Source organism: Pipistrellus kuhlii, unplaced genomic scaffold (genome assembly GCF_014108245.1).
Source record: "Pipistrellus kuhlii isolate mPipKuh1 unplaced genomic scaffold, mPipKuh1.p scaffold_m20_p_3, whole genome shotgun sequence".
NCBI classification, from domain to species: Eukaryota; Metazoa; Chordata; class Mammalia; order Chiroptera; family Vespertilionidae; genus Pipistrellus; species Pipistrellus kuhlii.
Window position 1 is genome coordinate 66,872,155 of NW_023425529.1, and position 13,466 is coordinate 66,885,620.

The 13,466-nt window shown below is 37.9% G+C and overlaps 1 protein-coding gene across 12 annotated transcripts in view; it reads right to left on the bottom strand.

The window, feature by feature from the left end:
* The window catches only part of PPP1R12A (protein phosphatase 1 regulatory subunit 12A), a 145,656-nt gene that overhangs the window by 63,467 nt on the left and 68,723 nt on the right, over positions 1-13,466 (bottom strand). For all 12 annotated transcript variants that reach the window (XR_006742880.1, XM_045588282.1, XM_036459317.2 and 9 more), the window contains 2 exons: positions 10,880-10,998; positions 5,041-5,200 (listed from right to left, as the gene is read on the bottom strand). Coding sequence is in view for 11 of the 12 variants with exons in the window: in XM_045588282.1 (XP_045444238.1) it covers positions 5,041-5,200; positions 10,880-10,998 (279 nt within the window). In the remaining variant the exon portion in view is untranslated. The remainder of the gene's footprint in view (positions 1-5,040; positions 5,201-10,879; positions 10,999-13,466) is intronic.

Below are 13,466 nucleotides of genomic sequence, written 5' to 3' on the forward strand. Positions count from 1 at the left end.
TAAGTCTTATGGTGTGACACTGATTAATACTTGTTAATATGACCTATAATTAAAATTTTTAGAGGAAAGCCTATAATTTTTCAATGTGAGATCATTCATTGCAGGGAAATCTTCAGGTGTCCATATGAAAAATCATCTCAGGCTAAATGTATTCTAAAAAATATACCTGGATCAAGCAAGCTTACTTCATAGTATTTTTGTTTTCTTACAGTATAGGAATTAGTTTGTGAAAGTTTTCAGAAATCTTTATGATCTACCGTGGAAAATTTTCAGAGGAAAATGACAATATGACTGTTAGGAACAAACAAAACAAAGCAAAACAAATATTCCAAGGGCCCAGTCTACTTTTCTGCAGCAGTAGAAAGCAGATATCCAATCATCAACAAAGCTAGAAAACAGGAATACATTTTAATACAATGCAAAGGGTTACACAACTTATGTTAGTATACCCTTCTAACTGTACAATGACATCAACCTTTATTTTACTTAGAAATTAAGCTCACAGAGAGCAAAGAATGGGCCCATAAATTGCACATAGCACAGCTCCACACACACAGGCAAAACACTAAATACTTTACAACTCATGAAATCTGGTGACCTTTACCTTACTTTCCAAGATGTTGAACTTGAGAAGGGCTTCTTTTTACCTACAGAAGGTGGTAGTGATAGCTAATACATAACCCTTCCTTTATTTATGTTTTAAGTACTAGTTCCCTATTTCCTAACAATATCTAAAGCAGTGGTGTCCAATTCTGGCTCCAGAACAGAACCACTTGAAGAGTTTGTTAAAAAACAACAACAAAGATTCCCTAGCTCCACTGTAGACCTCTTAGATTAAGCAGCATATTAGGGTAAGTTCCTGTAAATCTATATTTTTAGTAAGTCCCCATATGATTCTCATACCGTGATTGTCACCTACCTGCAGACCAACCTTTAAGAGCCACCAAAAGCAGGCTAACACATATATATCCAGAGGTTTAAATAAAAATATATCCATTAATACATGAATTATCAGGAAATTTATTTAAGAGACAAAAATAATACTGGGATATAAGAAAATAAAATATATCCCCCATTAGAAAATATGAATTATAATGATATTAAATATCCTAAACAATATAAAATTTTAAGTACCTGGGAGCCTGTTTGGAGAGAAGAGTCAGGAAGGTAAATACATTCCCTCCCCTCTCCACCCCCAAATAGATGGTTCTCTGTATATGCCGGGCCACAAAAAGATACTAAAAAATGTAAGACAGTACTTACATTCAAAGACTTCTAATGAAGGACAAAAATCTAGTAAGTAAAACAACAATCAACCCCCACAGATAGATTCTGTAATGGGGATGCAATGGCAATACATAACTGAAAATCATCAAAATCAACTGAAAGAATTGTGTGCGTTTTTTGGGAAAAGAGTACGTGGGAGGAATAAGCCAGTCAGAGAAAGCCATGTATCACATGATCTCACTCATATGTGGAATCTAAAGAACAAAATTTACTGATGAACAAAACAGAACCAGAGTCATAGAAGTATGAAATAGACTGTCAAACCTCAGAGGGAAGACAGGGTGGGTGAGAAGAGATTAACTGAAGAACTTATATGCATATATATTATACATAACCCATGGATACAGACAATAGTGTGGTGAAAGCCTGGAAGGGGTGGCGACAGGTGTGGGCTAGAAGGGATCAATAGGGGGGGAAAAAGGAGACATCTTTAATTCTTTCAACAATAAAGATAATTTTTTTTAAAAAAGAATACATTTGAAAAAGATACTCTATATTTTATTTCACATGTATTTTTATTTATGTATTTTCATAAATAATATATTCACAAGCTTCAAAACTGGCGAAGAATAAGTGGCTATATAGCAAAGTCAGTCTCTTACTGCTAACCTTTAACCAGTTTCACCTCCCTAAAGATAACCATACTATACTAGAGGCCTGATGCACTAAGGTTTGTGCAACAATTGGCCTTCCTTCCCCTGGTTGCCGTCACTGCCTTCGCTCCGGCCAGAGCCCTTTCTGCCTTCCCACACTGCCCAGAAGCCCGGAGCAGCTGGGGCAATGCACAATGCCTGTATTGTAGTCAAGGTGATTACACAAGCATCCTGCCCCTACCTGGTCCTTGGCACCTGCCAATTAACCTGCCATATTTGTTGAGTTAATTTGCATAACCACTCCTGATTGGCTTCTGGGCATTGCAAATGCAGTCAATTTGCATATTACTCTTTTATTAGTGTAGATGTTTTTATTGAATGCTTAGAGAAATTTTATGCATATTAAGTACAACTAAAAATGTTAAGTAAATACAGATTATACACACTTTTCTCCTTGGTTTTTGACATTTAAAAATATGCCCTAGCACTCTTTCAATATTTATATGTAGTGTTTTTTAATCTTCACTTAAGGAGTGAGGATATTTTTTACATTGATTTTTAGAGAGAGTAGAAGGGAGGGGAAAGAGTGGGGGAGAAATACAGATATGAGATAGATACATTGATTAGTTGCTTCATGTATAAGCCCCAACTAGGGGTGGGGTTCAAATCTGCAACGCAGGTACCTGCCCCTGACTGGAATTAAACTGTGATCCTCCAGTGTGCAGGCTGATGCTCTAAAGCACCAAGCCACAGGGCCAGGGCTATATGTACTGTTTTAATTGCTACAGAGTATCCAAGTGAAAGGATGTATCATATTCATTCAACCATTCTCCTACCTATATATTACAAACAGCACTGTTCCCACATACCTTACTTCCTATGTGAGTGAGAATAACTGTTAAAAAAAAATTCCCAGAGGTAGAACTGGTAAGATAAAGAATAACTGTTACTTTAACAGAATTTGCTCATCAATTGTCATTTATACTGCCAAACATTTTGATTTTTGTTATATGATAGATAAATTGATAATTCATTATAGTTTATCTGCAGTTATGAATGAGGTTGAACATTTAATTTTAATTTTTCATAGGCTTAAGAGGCTTGAACTGAGTTAAAAGACTGAAAGAAATGTGCCTTTAAGTTGAAGCAATGGTGAATAAAGATTATTTAGACAGCAACAAGAGTAGGATATTAAGACATCATGATAGAATTTTAAGTACTTAGATGAAATAATGTATGCCTAAAGAGCAATGATAGCAGCTTAATTTAAAAAGGAGCCAGTGGCCAGATAATAAATGGTCTTATTTGCTTAGTTCAGGAGTTTAACATATATTCTAATTTCTACTGAGAATCTTAATGAAGGATTTTAAGAGCCTGGATAACCTAATTATAAAGACCACTTGAAAACAGCCTAGAATCTGTTTTACAGTGTAATCTAGTATATATATCCCCCAGCCTGCACCCTTTCTAATCTGGGAAACCTCGAGGGATGTTCAACTGCCTTTTTAGGTCCAATCCGAGATCGGACCTAAAAGGACAGTAGGACATTGCTCTCACAATCCAGGACTGCTGGCTTCCAACCACTCGCCTGCCTGCATGCCTGATTGCTCCTAACTGTTTCTGCCTGCCAGCCTGATCACCCCCTAACCACTCCCCTGCCAGCCTGAATGACGCCTAATTGCTCCCCTCCTAGCCCAATTGCCCCTAACTGCCCTCCCCTGCTGGCCTGGTCACCCCTAACTGCCCTCCCTTGTTGGCCTGGTTGCCCCAAACTGTCCTCCCTGCAGGCCTGGTTGCCCCCAATGCCTCTTCCCTGAAGGCTTTGTCCCTACCAAATGCCCTCCCCTGCAGGCCTAGTCACCCCTAACTGCCCTCCCCTGCCAACTTGATCACCCCTAACTGCCCTCCCCTGCAGGCCTGATCACCCCCAACTGCTTTCCCCTGCAGGCCTGGTCCCTCCCAACTACCCTCCCCTGCCGGCCATCTTGTGGTGGCCATATTGTGTCCAGGTGGGGCGGCCATCTTGTGTTGGAGTGATGGTCAATTTGCATATGATCTCTTTATTATATAACAGATATATATAATTAGTATATGTTTACAGAAAAAAGAGTTTTAACAAGTCACATTTATCTTTACCATATGCAATACCCTTTGATATTTCCAATTCTTTCTTAAAACAACAACAACAAACCCTAATGGCGACTCACTAAGTTCATTTCATGACCTGTTAATGGAGTCTGAAAGTTTGAAAAATTTTGGATTAGAGAGAGCCAGGCAGGGGACAAGGAAAGTAATATGGAGTTAACTGTACTACTCCAAGAGAAGCCTTAAATTATTAAAATGTAGGGACTGAAAAAAGGAGGCAATCTGGGAATAGTTGACACACACTGCTTCACTATTTTTACTGAGGAGAGGGAATAAGAACATGACATTAGAAACCCAACAAGAATAAAAACAATATAAAGGACACAGTAGATTTTTCTAGGGCCAGTCTAATTTCCTTTCACATACACATAACAAATGCTATGCACTAAATTATTTTTTTCACATAGTTGCCAACACCTTTGTATTACATAAGTAAAAAACAAATAAACCCACAAAAATTTGTGATATAAAAAACTTGGCACCAAAAAAAAATTGATCAAAATATATCCCTAAATTGCTTACAGCTTGATATTTAATATTATGCTAATAGAACTTGAGACCAGTATACATATAGTAAAAAGAAACTATTCAGATAAATTAAATGTTAACAAATGTTCAATGGAAACTAAACTCTTAGAATTTTGAGAATTAAGCTCTCAGAATATATAAACAGAAATATGTTAACATATGACATAGTTCTTAGTCTCAGAAACCAAAGTTTCTGGGAACCCCAAAATGACTGTAATAGTTTATTAGCCCAAAAGGTAACAGGTAATGGTTGTCTGATACTTATTTACTTATTGGAAAATTGCAACTAAAGAAACAACTGTAAAATAATAAAAACTTGAGACTGAAAGAAACATAGCAATAATATTCAAGGTAGTTTTTCTTCTGTAAATGAACGCTAGCTTTTATAGGCTGTGTTGAAATGTTTGCAGGGTGTCTTAAAAAAAGGAACACCAAATTAAACAAAACAACTCAAAGTAAGAAAACAACTGTGAAAAATAATACTTACTTTAAGACTTCTGTATAGCCTTTAGCTGCTGCAACATGAAGTGCTGTACCTCCAGATTTTGCATGCCGGACATCATTTATATGACCACTATTTAGCCATTGTCTTGCATCTCTTAGCATTATCCGTTCTTCTTCCTTTCGAGCTGCTTCTATATCAACACCTGATAAAATTAAAATTGTTTTTATTATTCTTTACAGAAAATGTTTTTCTATGTTGAAAAATAAAATTTTCTAAAACATTTTAAGTTTAAACAAAGATTAAAAGTGAAATTATATTTTTTAAAATGGGCTGCTTATAACAAACTGGTTAAATGAAAAAATGTGGGAATATTGTGGAAATTTCATTAGCCTTCTCTCCTGATTATTTAGACTCTGTCCCATAATATTATTTTGGCTATTCTTTTAACTTTTCTGATTATTCCTTTTGTTTTTAAAATGTGAATATTTACCTAAGTATATCATCTCTTGATAAAAAAAAAAGTTTTTTTTTCAAAAAAAAAATCTATCATATGTAATTATGCCTCATATTCCTATCTACTGCTTTAACCAATTCTCTGAACTCTAACCTATTGGGTACAAATGTTTACTAAACACTTCAAGTTGGAGGTGCTGTCTCCATCTAAAATTGACCAGACCTTAAGACAGATTATCTGGTTAGCAAACACTCTTTCCTTTTCCAACATACTCAAAAGGAACAGGATACTCTAGTTTTTACCTTCCAAGAGATCAGTAACCTGAGAAAAAAAAGTAAAATAGAAAAGATAATCCTGAAATTCATGAATGATCTCTGGACTTACTGCTTCATCTGCAGGCTATTTAACAATGCATTAACAATCTTAGTAGAGAAGAATATTAAAGGTAAAGATAGTGCTTTTTTAATCTTGTATCCCCACTGTTTGGATGAGGTGGATGAGTACTTCACATAAAGTAAAAGGGATCAATAAGTAAATGTTTACTAAATGAATAGAGTAAATAAATGAGTATAAAATCACACACAACACACACATACATCTCCTCAGTTAAGATATCTCCTATAGGTCATATGTATGTACCCAACTATCTATTCAGGATTTTTCATCCATCCATCCATCTATCCATTCAATATGTACTGAGTGTCTACTATATGTTAGCTACTTTACAAGTTTCTATGGGTTCAGAAATGAACTTATGTGGCAGAAGATAATACATTTGTGAAGAAAAATAAAGCAGAATAGAAGGAAAGGGGGTAATGAGAAAGAGGTGTTATCTCATATGAGATGGTAAAGAACAGTCTCTTTGATAAGGTGATATTTGGAGCAAGAAAAAAAAGTGAGTGACAGCTATGCTACAATATGGGAGACCATTCCAAGCAGAGGGAAGTAATAGGCTCAAGACAGAAATTTACTAAGAATGATCTTTTGATTAGAAAAATCAGGGTATCTACAATGAGCAGGGTGATACAATATGACTTAATTTAAGAGGACCACTTAAACTAGAAAGTTATTAAGAGCAGAAACTGATGTGTTAATTAGAAGACTACTGAAATATCCAGAGAAAAGATTATAGTTACTAAAACCAGGGTGGTAGCAGTGAAGTTAGTAAAGAGGTTAGATTTTGGGTTCTTCAATAACAGATAGAATTTGCTGATAGTTTCGATGTAGGAGAAAAAGAGAAGTCAAGGATGAAGCTAAGGTTTTTAGCCTGAGCAATATGAAAACTAAGATTTTAATATGAACAATTTAAAGTTTGAGATGTCCCAATAGACATTTAATTAGAGATATCAAGTAGTCAAGAGGATATTTGAATATGGTGAACAGAAAAGAGTTCAAGACTAGGCAAATGATTTAAAAAGCCAGAGAACACCGAAACAACCAGAATGACCAGTCACAATGACGCCCACTGAGCCAGCAAACCTACCCAACTGGGATGGGGCCGGCTGGACAACCTCCTGGGGCCACTCCCCCAAGCTGCCTTGCCCCTGATTGGCCTCTCCCACCCTAATTGAGGTCAGGGTGGCTGGCCAACTGCCCTGCGGTCCTTTCCCCCAGGGCAGCCCCACCCAGATCAGCCCCCAGCTTCTCCCCCTGGCTGGCCCCACTCCCAATGGGGCCCCACCACCCTGATCTACCCAAAGCCTGACCACAGCACTGATCATGCTCCCCCCCCCCATAGGGGGCAGGGCAGCCAGCCAACCTCCTACATTCCCTCCCCCCTGCTGGCCCCACCCCGGATGGGCACCCACAACACCAATCAGGGGCAGGGCTGGCTGAGCAACTGCCTGTGACCCCTCTCTGCAGCTAGCTCCGCCCCTGATCAGCTCCTCCCACTCTGATCAGAAGCAGAGCTGATTGCCCAACTACCCATGGCCCCTCCCCCAGGTGGCTGGGCCCCTATCAGCCCCCTATTTGGGGGCAGGGGCTGCTGGCTCACTACCCACAGTCCCTCCCCCCCAGCTGGCCTGGCTCTGATCAAGCCCAGATGGAAGTGGGCTGGCTGCCCAACCTCCTGCCATCTCCTTCTCCTGACAGGCCTGGCCCCAATCCACCCATTGGAGCTGGACAGGCCAGACTCCACATGTGCATGAATTCATACACTGGGCCTCTAGTCCTATAGAATAAAGAGCTAATATGCAAATTGACCATCACTCCAACACACAAGATGGCCACCCCCATGTGGACACAAGATGACTGGCAGGGGAGGGCAGTGTGGGTGATCAGGCCTGCAGGGAGGACAGTTAGAGGTGACCTGGCTGGCAGATGAGGGCAGTTGGGGGCAATCAAGCCAGCAGGGGAGGGCAGTTGGGAGGGATCCGCCTGCAGGGGAGGGCAGTTGGGGGTGACCAGGCCAGTAAGGAAGGGCAATTGGGGGTGATCAGGCCTGCAGGAGAGGGCAATTGAGAGGGGCCAGACTTGCAAGGCAGTGCAGTTGGGGGTGACCAGGCCAGCAAGGGAGGGCAGTTAGGGGCTACCAGACCAACAGGGGAGGGCAATTAGGGGCAACCAGGCCAGCAGGGGAGGGCAATTGGGGATGACCAGGCCTGCAGGGGAGGACAGTTAGGGGTGACCAGCCTAGCAAGGAAGGGCAGTTAGGGGCAATTGGGCCAGCAGGGGAGCAGTTAGGCATCAATAAGGCTGGCAGGGGAATAGTTAGGGGGCAATGAGGTTGACAGGCAGAAGCGGTTAGGGGCAATCAGACAGGCAGGCAGGCAGACGAGCAGTAAGGAGCCAGCAGTCCAGGACTGTGAGAGGGATTAGGCCTGAACAGGCAGTTGGACATCCCTCAAGGTGTCCCAGATTGGAGGGCGCAGGTTGGGCTGAGGGACACCCCCCCCTACCCCCCCGCACAAATTGCATGCACAGGGCCTCTAGTTAATCAATAATGAATGAATCATTACAATTAAAATCAGCATTGTTAACAGTTTCCTTTATACGAAAGGGAACCAAAGGCAAGAAGTTTTCAGTATATCTCCATACCTTCCTTAGTTCATAATTGCTAACATTAAACAGTATAAAAAGATTTATTTAACCAGTTTTACAGGAAATTGTTAGCTATCTGGGCACTCATTAGGGCTGGATGAAAGATAAGGTACCCTTCTTTTTAGCTTGTGATGTGTTATATGCATTCTTCCAGTTCCTCAAGTCTTAAAGATCCTATTACCCCAAAATGCCTGCCTATAGCATAGTTATTAAAAGTTTTTCTGTGTATTTATTCAAACTTCAATTTAAGACAACTTTTCTAATGTGTGTGTCTGTTTCTCCTATTATTTTCAACCACTTGTCATAATTCCTCAATTCTATTTAGGCACTTAAATATTTTCTCAGTTTTAGTGCCTAAGACTTCTTTTTAAACAACTGAGTAGTCATTATGCATTTCCTTAATCCCAAGGAATAAAAAAAATCTCTTTTCTAGGAACAACTGAGAAGTCATTAGGAATTCTCCTAATCCCAAGAAATAAAAATCTCTTTTCAAGGAACTGGTTTAGATTCTATTCCTTAAACCCTATTACATGATGAATCACACTTCAGCAGCAGTCAACCCTCTAAACCAATATTCATACTTTTCTTTTACCTTTTAATCTTAGTAAAACACATTTCTCTTCTGATAATAACCATTTAATCATTGCCACAATGAAGTATATTGGAAATCACTATATATAATGATTTATATATATTTAAAATTTTAATTGTAGTAAAATACATGGAACATAAAATGTGCTGTCTTCAATAACCATTGTAAAGTATATAGTTAAATAGTGTTAAGTACATTTATATTGTTGTGTAAACCAATTCCCAAACTCTTTTCATCTTGCAAAACTGAAATGCTTTACTCATCAAACAAGTACTCATTTCCACCTCCTCCCAGTTCCTGAAAGTAATCATTCCACTTTATCTATGAATTTGACTACTTGCGGTACACCTCACATGGGTGAAATCATACAGTAAGTGAGTGACTTATTTCACTTAATATGATGCCCTTAAGATTCATCCATGCTGTAGTATGTCAGAATTTCCTTAACAATGAATAGTATCCTATTATATGTATGTAGCATATTTTACTTATCCATTCATCTGTTGATGGACATTAGGTTTACCTTTAATATTTTGGTTATTGTGAATAGCGTTATAAATATGCGTGCACAAATATCTCTGAAACTTTCCTTTTAATTCTCTGGGTATATACCCAGAAGTGTATACAATTTAATGGTTTTTAGTAAATTTGCAGCAGAGTTGTGCTACAATTATTACAGTTTTAGAACAACCATCACTCCTAAAAAAAACTCTACCCATAAGCAATCATCCCTCATCTATACCTCCCAAATTTATATCTCTAGCCTGTATCTCTCTCTACTTGGATATCTAATAGGTTAAAAAAAAAAAGTCAGCATGTCTTGAAAATGAACCCCTGAACTTTCCCTACAAAATCTACTTTTCCCAGAATACTCAACTCTCAAATTGAAATATCTAGTTGCTCAAACCAAAAATCTTAGAATCTCCCCTGCTTTTTTTTCCTTCTTTTTCTTTTCTTTTCTTATATGCTCTACATTTAATCAATCAATCCTCTTGGCCAAACCTTCAAAATATATCTAAAATTTAACCTCTTCTCATCACTTCATTTACCACCACCCTACTTCTGCCACTGTCATTCTCTTACTTCTGCTCATACTATCTACAATCTATTCCTCAACACAACAGCCACAGAGATCCTTCCTGAAGCAAGTCACATCATGTCATTTCTCTACTTCAAACCCTTGGCTCCCTACCTCACTCAGATTAAAAGCCAAAGTTCTTCCAATGGCCCAAAAGGCCTTATGTAATGTGGTTCACTTCTGTGTCCTCATCTCCTTCCAGCACCTTCCTTGTTCTGCCTGTTCCAGTCACACGGGTCTACTTGCTGCTTCTCTGAATACACCAGGTACCCTCCTATCTTTGCATTGGTTGTTCCCTCTGTCTGGAATGTTCTTTCCCCACAATTCAGTCCTCACCTCATTTAGATTTTAGTTTAAATATCATCTTATCAGTGAGAACTTCTTGACTGCTTTATTTAAATTTATAATGTGTCATATTTATCCTATGCACATATTACCCTTTTTGCCTGTTTTCTCTCCAAAGCTCTTAATAGCATATAATTTTATGCCGGATTCCACCACTTATGGTACTTTTTTCAACTTTAAAAATATTAAAATACAGAGCTGAGAAACATATTTTTCAAATAGAATCATACTGCACGTTAGGTAAGCTGACTCTCCCACCCCCCATTATAATTATCTTTCAATGCCAACCATTATTTTACTAAAAAAGTATCATGCTCTTTCTAAAACAGTTATAAACATTTTTCCCCCATTTAGACTGCTTTTACATTACCTTGCCGATTAACTTCATTTTGAAGTAGCTCTTCCATTGCCTCTTCCTCAGCAATATCCAACGGTGTGTCGCCTTCACTGTTAACAGCTCCTACGTGTGCTCCATGACCAATCAAAAACCTGTAAAATCAAAGGTAAGATGGTTAAGCAATGATGATATTGAAATAAGACTAAATGCATAACAATGAAGAAAACTACTTAAGAGCAGCCATAAAAATCAAGAATAGGGCCCTAGCCAGTGTGGCTCTGTTGGCTGGGCATCGTTCTGTGCACAGAAAGGCTGCTGGTTGGAGTCCTGGTCAGGGCATATGTCTGGATTGCAGGCTCAATCTCTGGTAAGGGGCATGCTAGAGGAAACTGAAAGATGTTTATCTATCTATCTATCTATCATTTCTAAAAATCAATAACAAATCTTAACACACCAAAAAGCCAAAAAACAGGCTCTGTATTAAATTCTAAAAAACTACAGTAAAGCATATACTTTTTTTTATATTTCCTAATTTTTCTATAATGTACGTACATTGTATAAAAAAACGATGATTAAAAAAAAAATCATTACCCGAGGATATTTTTATTGGTTTTAGAGAAGAAAGAAAAGAGAAAAGGAGAGACACTGATTGATTGCCTCCCATATGCACCCAGACCGGAGAGTAAACCTGCAAACGAGGCATGTGCCCTGATCACTGACCGGCCACCCTTTTGGTATATGGTCTGATGCTTCAACCAACTGAGCCACTGACCCAGGTCAAAAAATGCTGATTTTTAATAATAATTAGAAAGTCTTACATAGGATCATTTCAAACTGTCTCCACTAAGGTTTTTTATTATCTCCATATTGACTGGTTTCCTAACTGATCTCCATACTCCTAGTCTCTCGCCATAAGCAATAGTTCTTAACTTGGAGTCCATGGACAGAATTCAAAAGACCATTTCACTGACACAGATATCTTGAAATATTATTTATGCTCACCACTATTTTGAAATTAAAGTTTTTATTAGACCAACCATTAGGCCTTTTTATTTAATATGTTACTAAAGAAGCACATATATAACTATATCACAAGTGTTTGTAATACTTTGATAAATGAAATCCAATATAATTTTATTGGTGTTCACGGCAGTTTGTATTTATGCACCCAAAGCACAATCCTGAGGAAGTATCCACAGGCTTCATCAAACCTGCCAAAGGGATCCAGGTACAGAGGTTCTCAGTCGCGCTCATGTGTTAACTGCACATCTCCAGGAATCATCTACGTAACACTAGAGGCCCAATGCATGAAAATTCGTGCAAGAGTAGGCCTTCCTTTCCCTGGCTGTTGGCACCAGGCCGCCCACAGGCACCTGGGACCCGGGCTGGCTTCCCTCTGGCCCCAGCTTAGTCAGAAAGGACATCTGGAATGATGTCCAGAAGATATCCGGTCTAATTAGCATGTTACCCTTTTATTATTATAGAAGATAACCAGTGTCAATTCCCAACTAAAACATTTTTGAATGGTTGTTCCATCATTAGGAGAAACACACATGACCCTCATAATCCAGTTTATATTATTTTCAGCCTCATTCCTCTTCTTTCCTGTATCACACTTTAACTCCAACAATATGGAACTGCTTGTAGTTCCAGGTTAAACCATGCTCTTTTGGCATCCCAGAGTTCCTTTTCTATATGTAAAGAATGGGTAGTTTTTCCCTATGTCCCCAAACAACTCAACTTGTGTTTTTTCCAACTGACTACATAAAAAGTCCACAAACTTAAAAAGAAAAAGGAAAGATCTTCCTTAAACCTCTTCTTCTACTATCATGATCTCTTCCCAGAGAAAAACACTACTAATAGCCTGGCAAATATCTTTCCAGTACCTTTGCTCTGAATTTATAGGTGTGTGTATATAAACAAATATGCATAGTTACTTTGAGGCTCTTTTTGTAAAACAAAAATTAATGAGATTATTTTAAATGCACTGGAATTATTAATTAGTACCACCATCCCATTTATCACATCATATAAGTCAAGAACTTTAATGTAGCTTAAATACCTTTTTTACCCTCAATTCTTATATCCAGCTGATCTTCCAGTATCTCCTAGCTTTATCTCTGGAATTTATCCATTTCCTCTATCAAATTCAAGCTCCCAACATAATTGTTTTACACTACAACTATAGCTATTTAACTGCTCTGCCTACTCTCATTCTTTCTGATTTTTAATAATAATTAGAAAAAAAATTATAAAAATTTTTTATAAAAAATTAATTTATAAAATTAATTTATAAAATTTATAAAATTAATTTATAAAAAACACACACACACACAAAAAAATAATGAAAATAATAAAAAATGAAATACTTCATTGTACAGGGAGAAAAAAATGCTTCCCTTCTATAGCTGAAAATACAATGCTTCCCTTCTATAGCTGAAAATATTCTATTGTATGACTGGATGATACTTTTATTTGATAGCGTCCAGCTAATGGACATGTTTTAAAACTAACACTTGACATTAATCATCTTTTAAAATACCCTCAACATGATAGGCATGAATCATTTTATATTTGTTTTGACATATTTTCTGATAACACACGAGTTTGAAAGTATTTT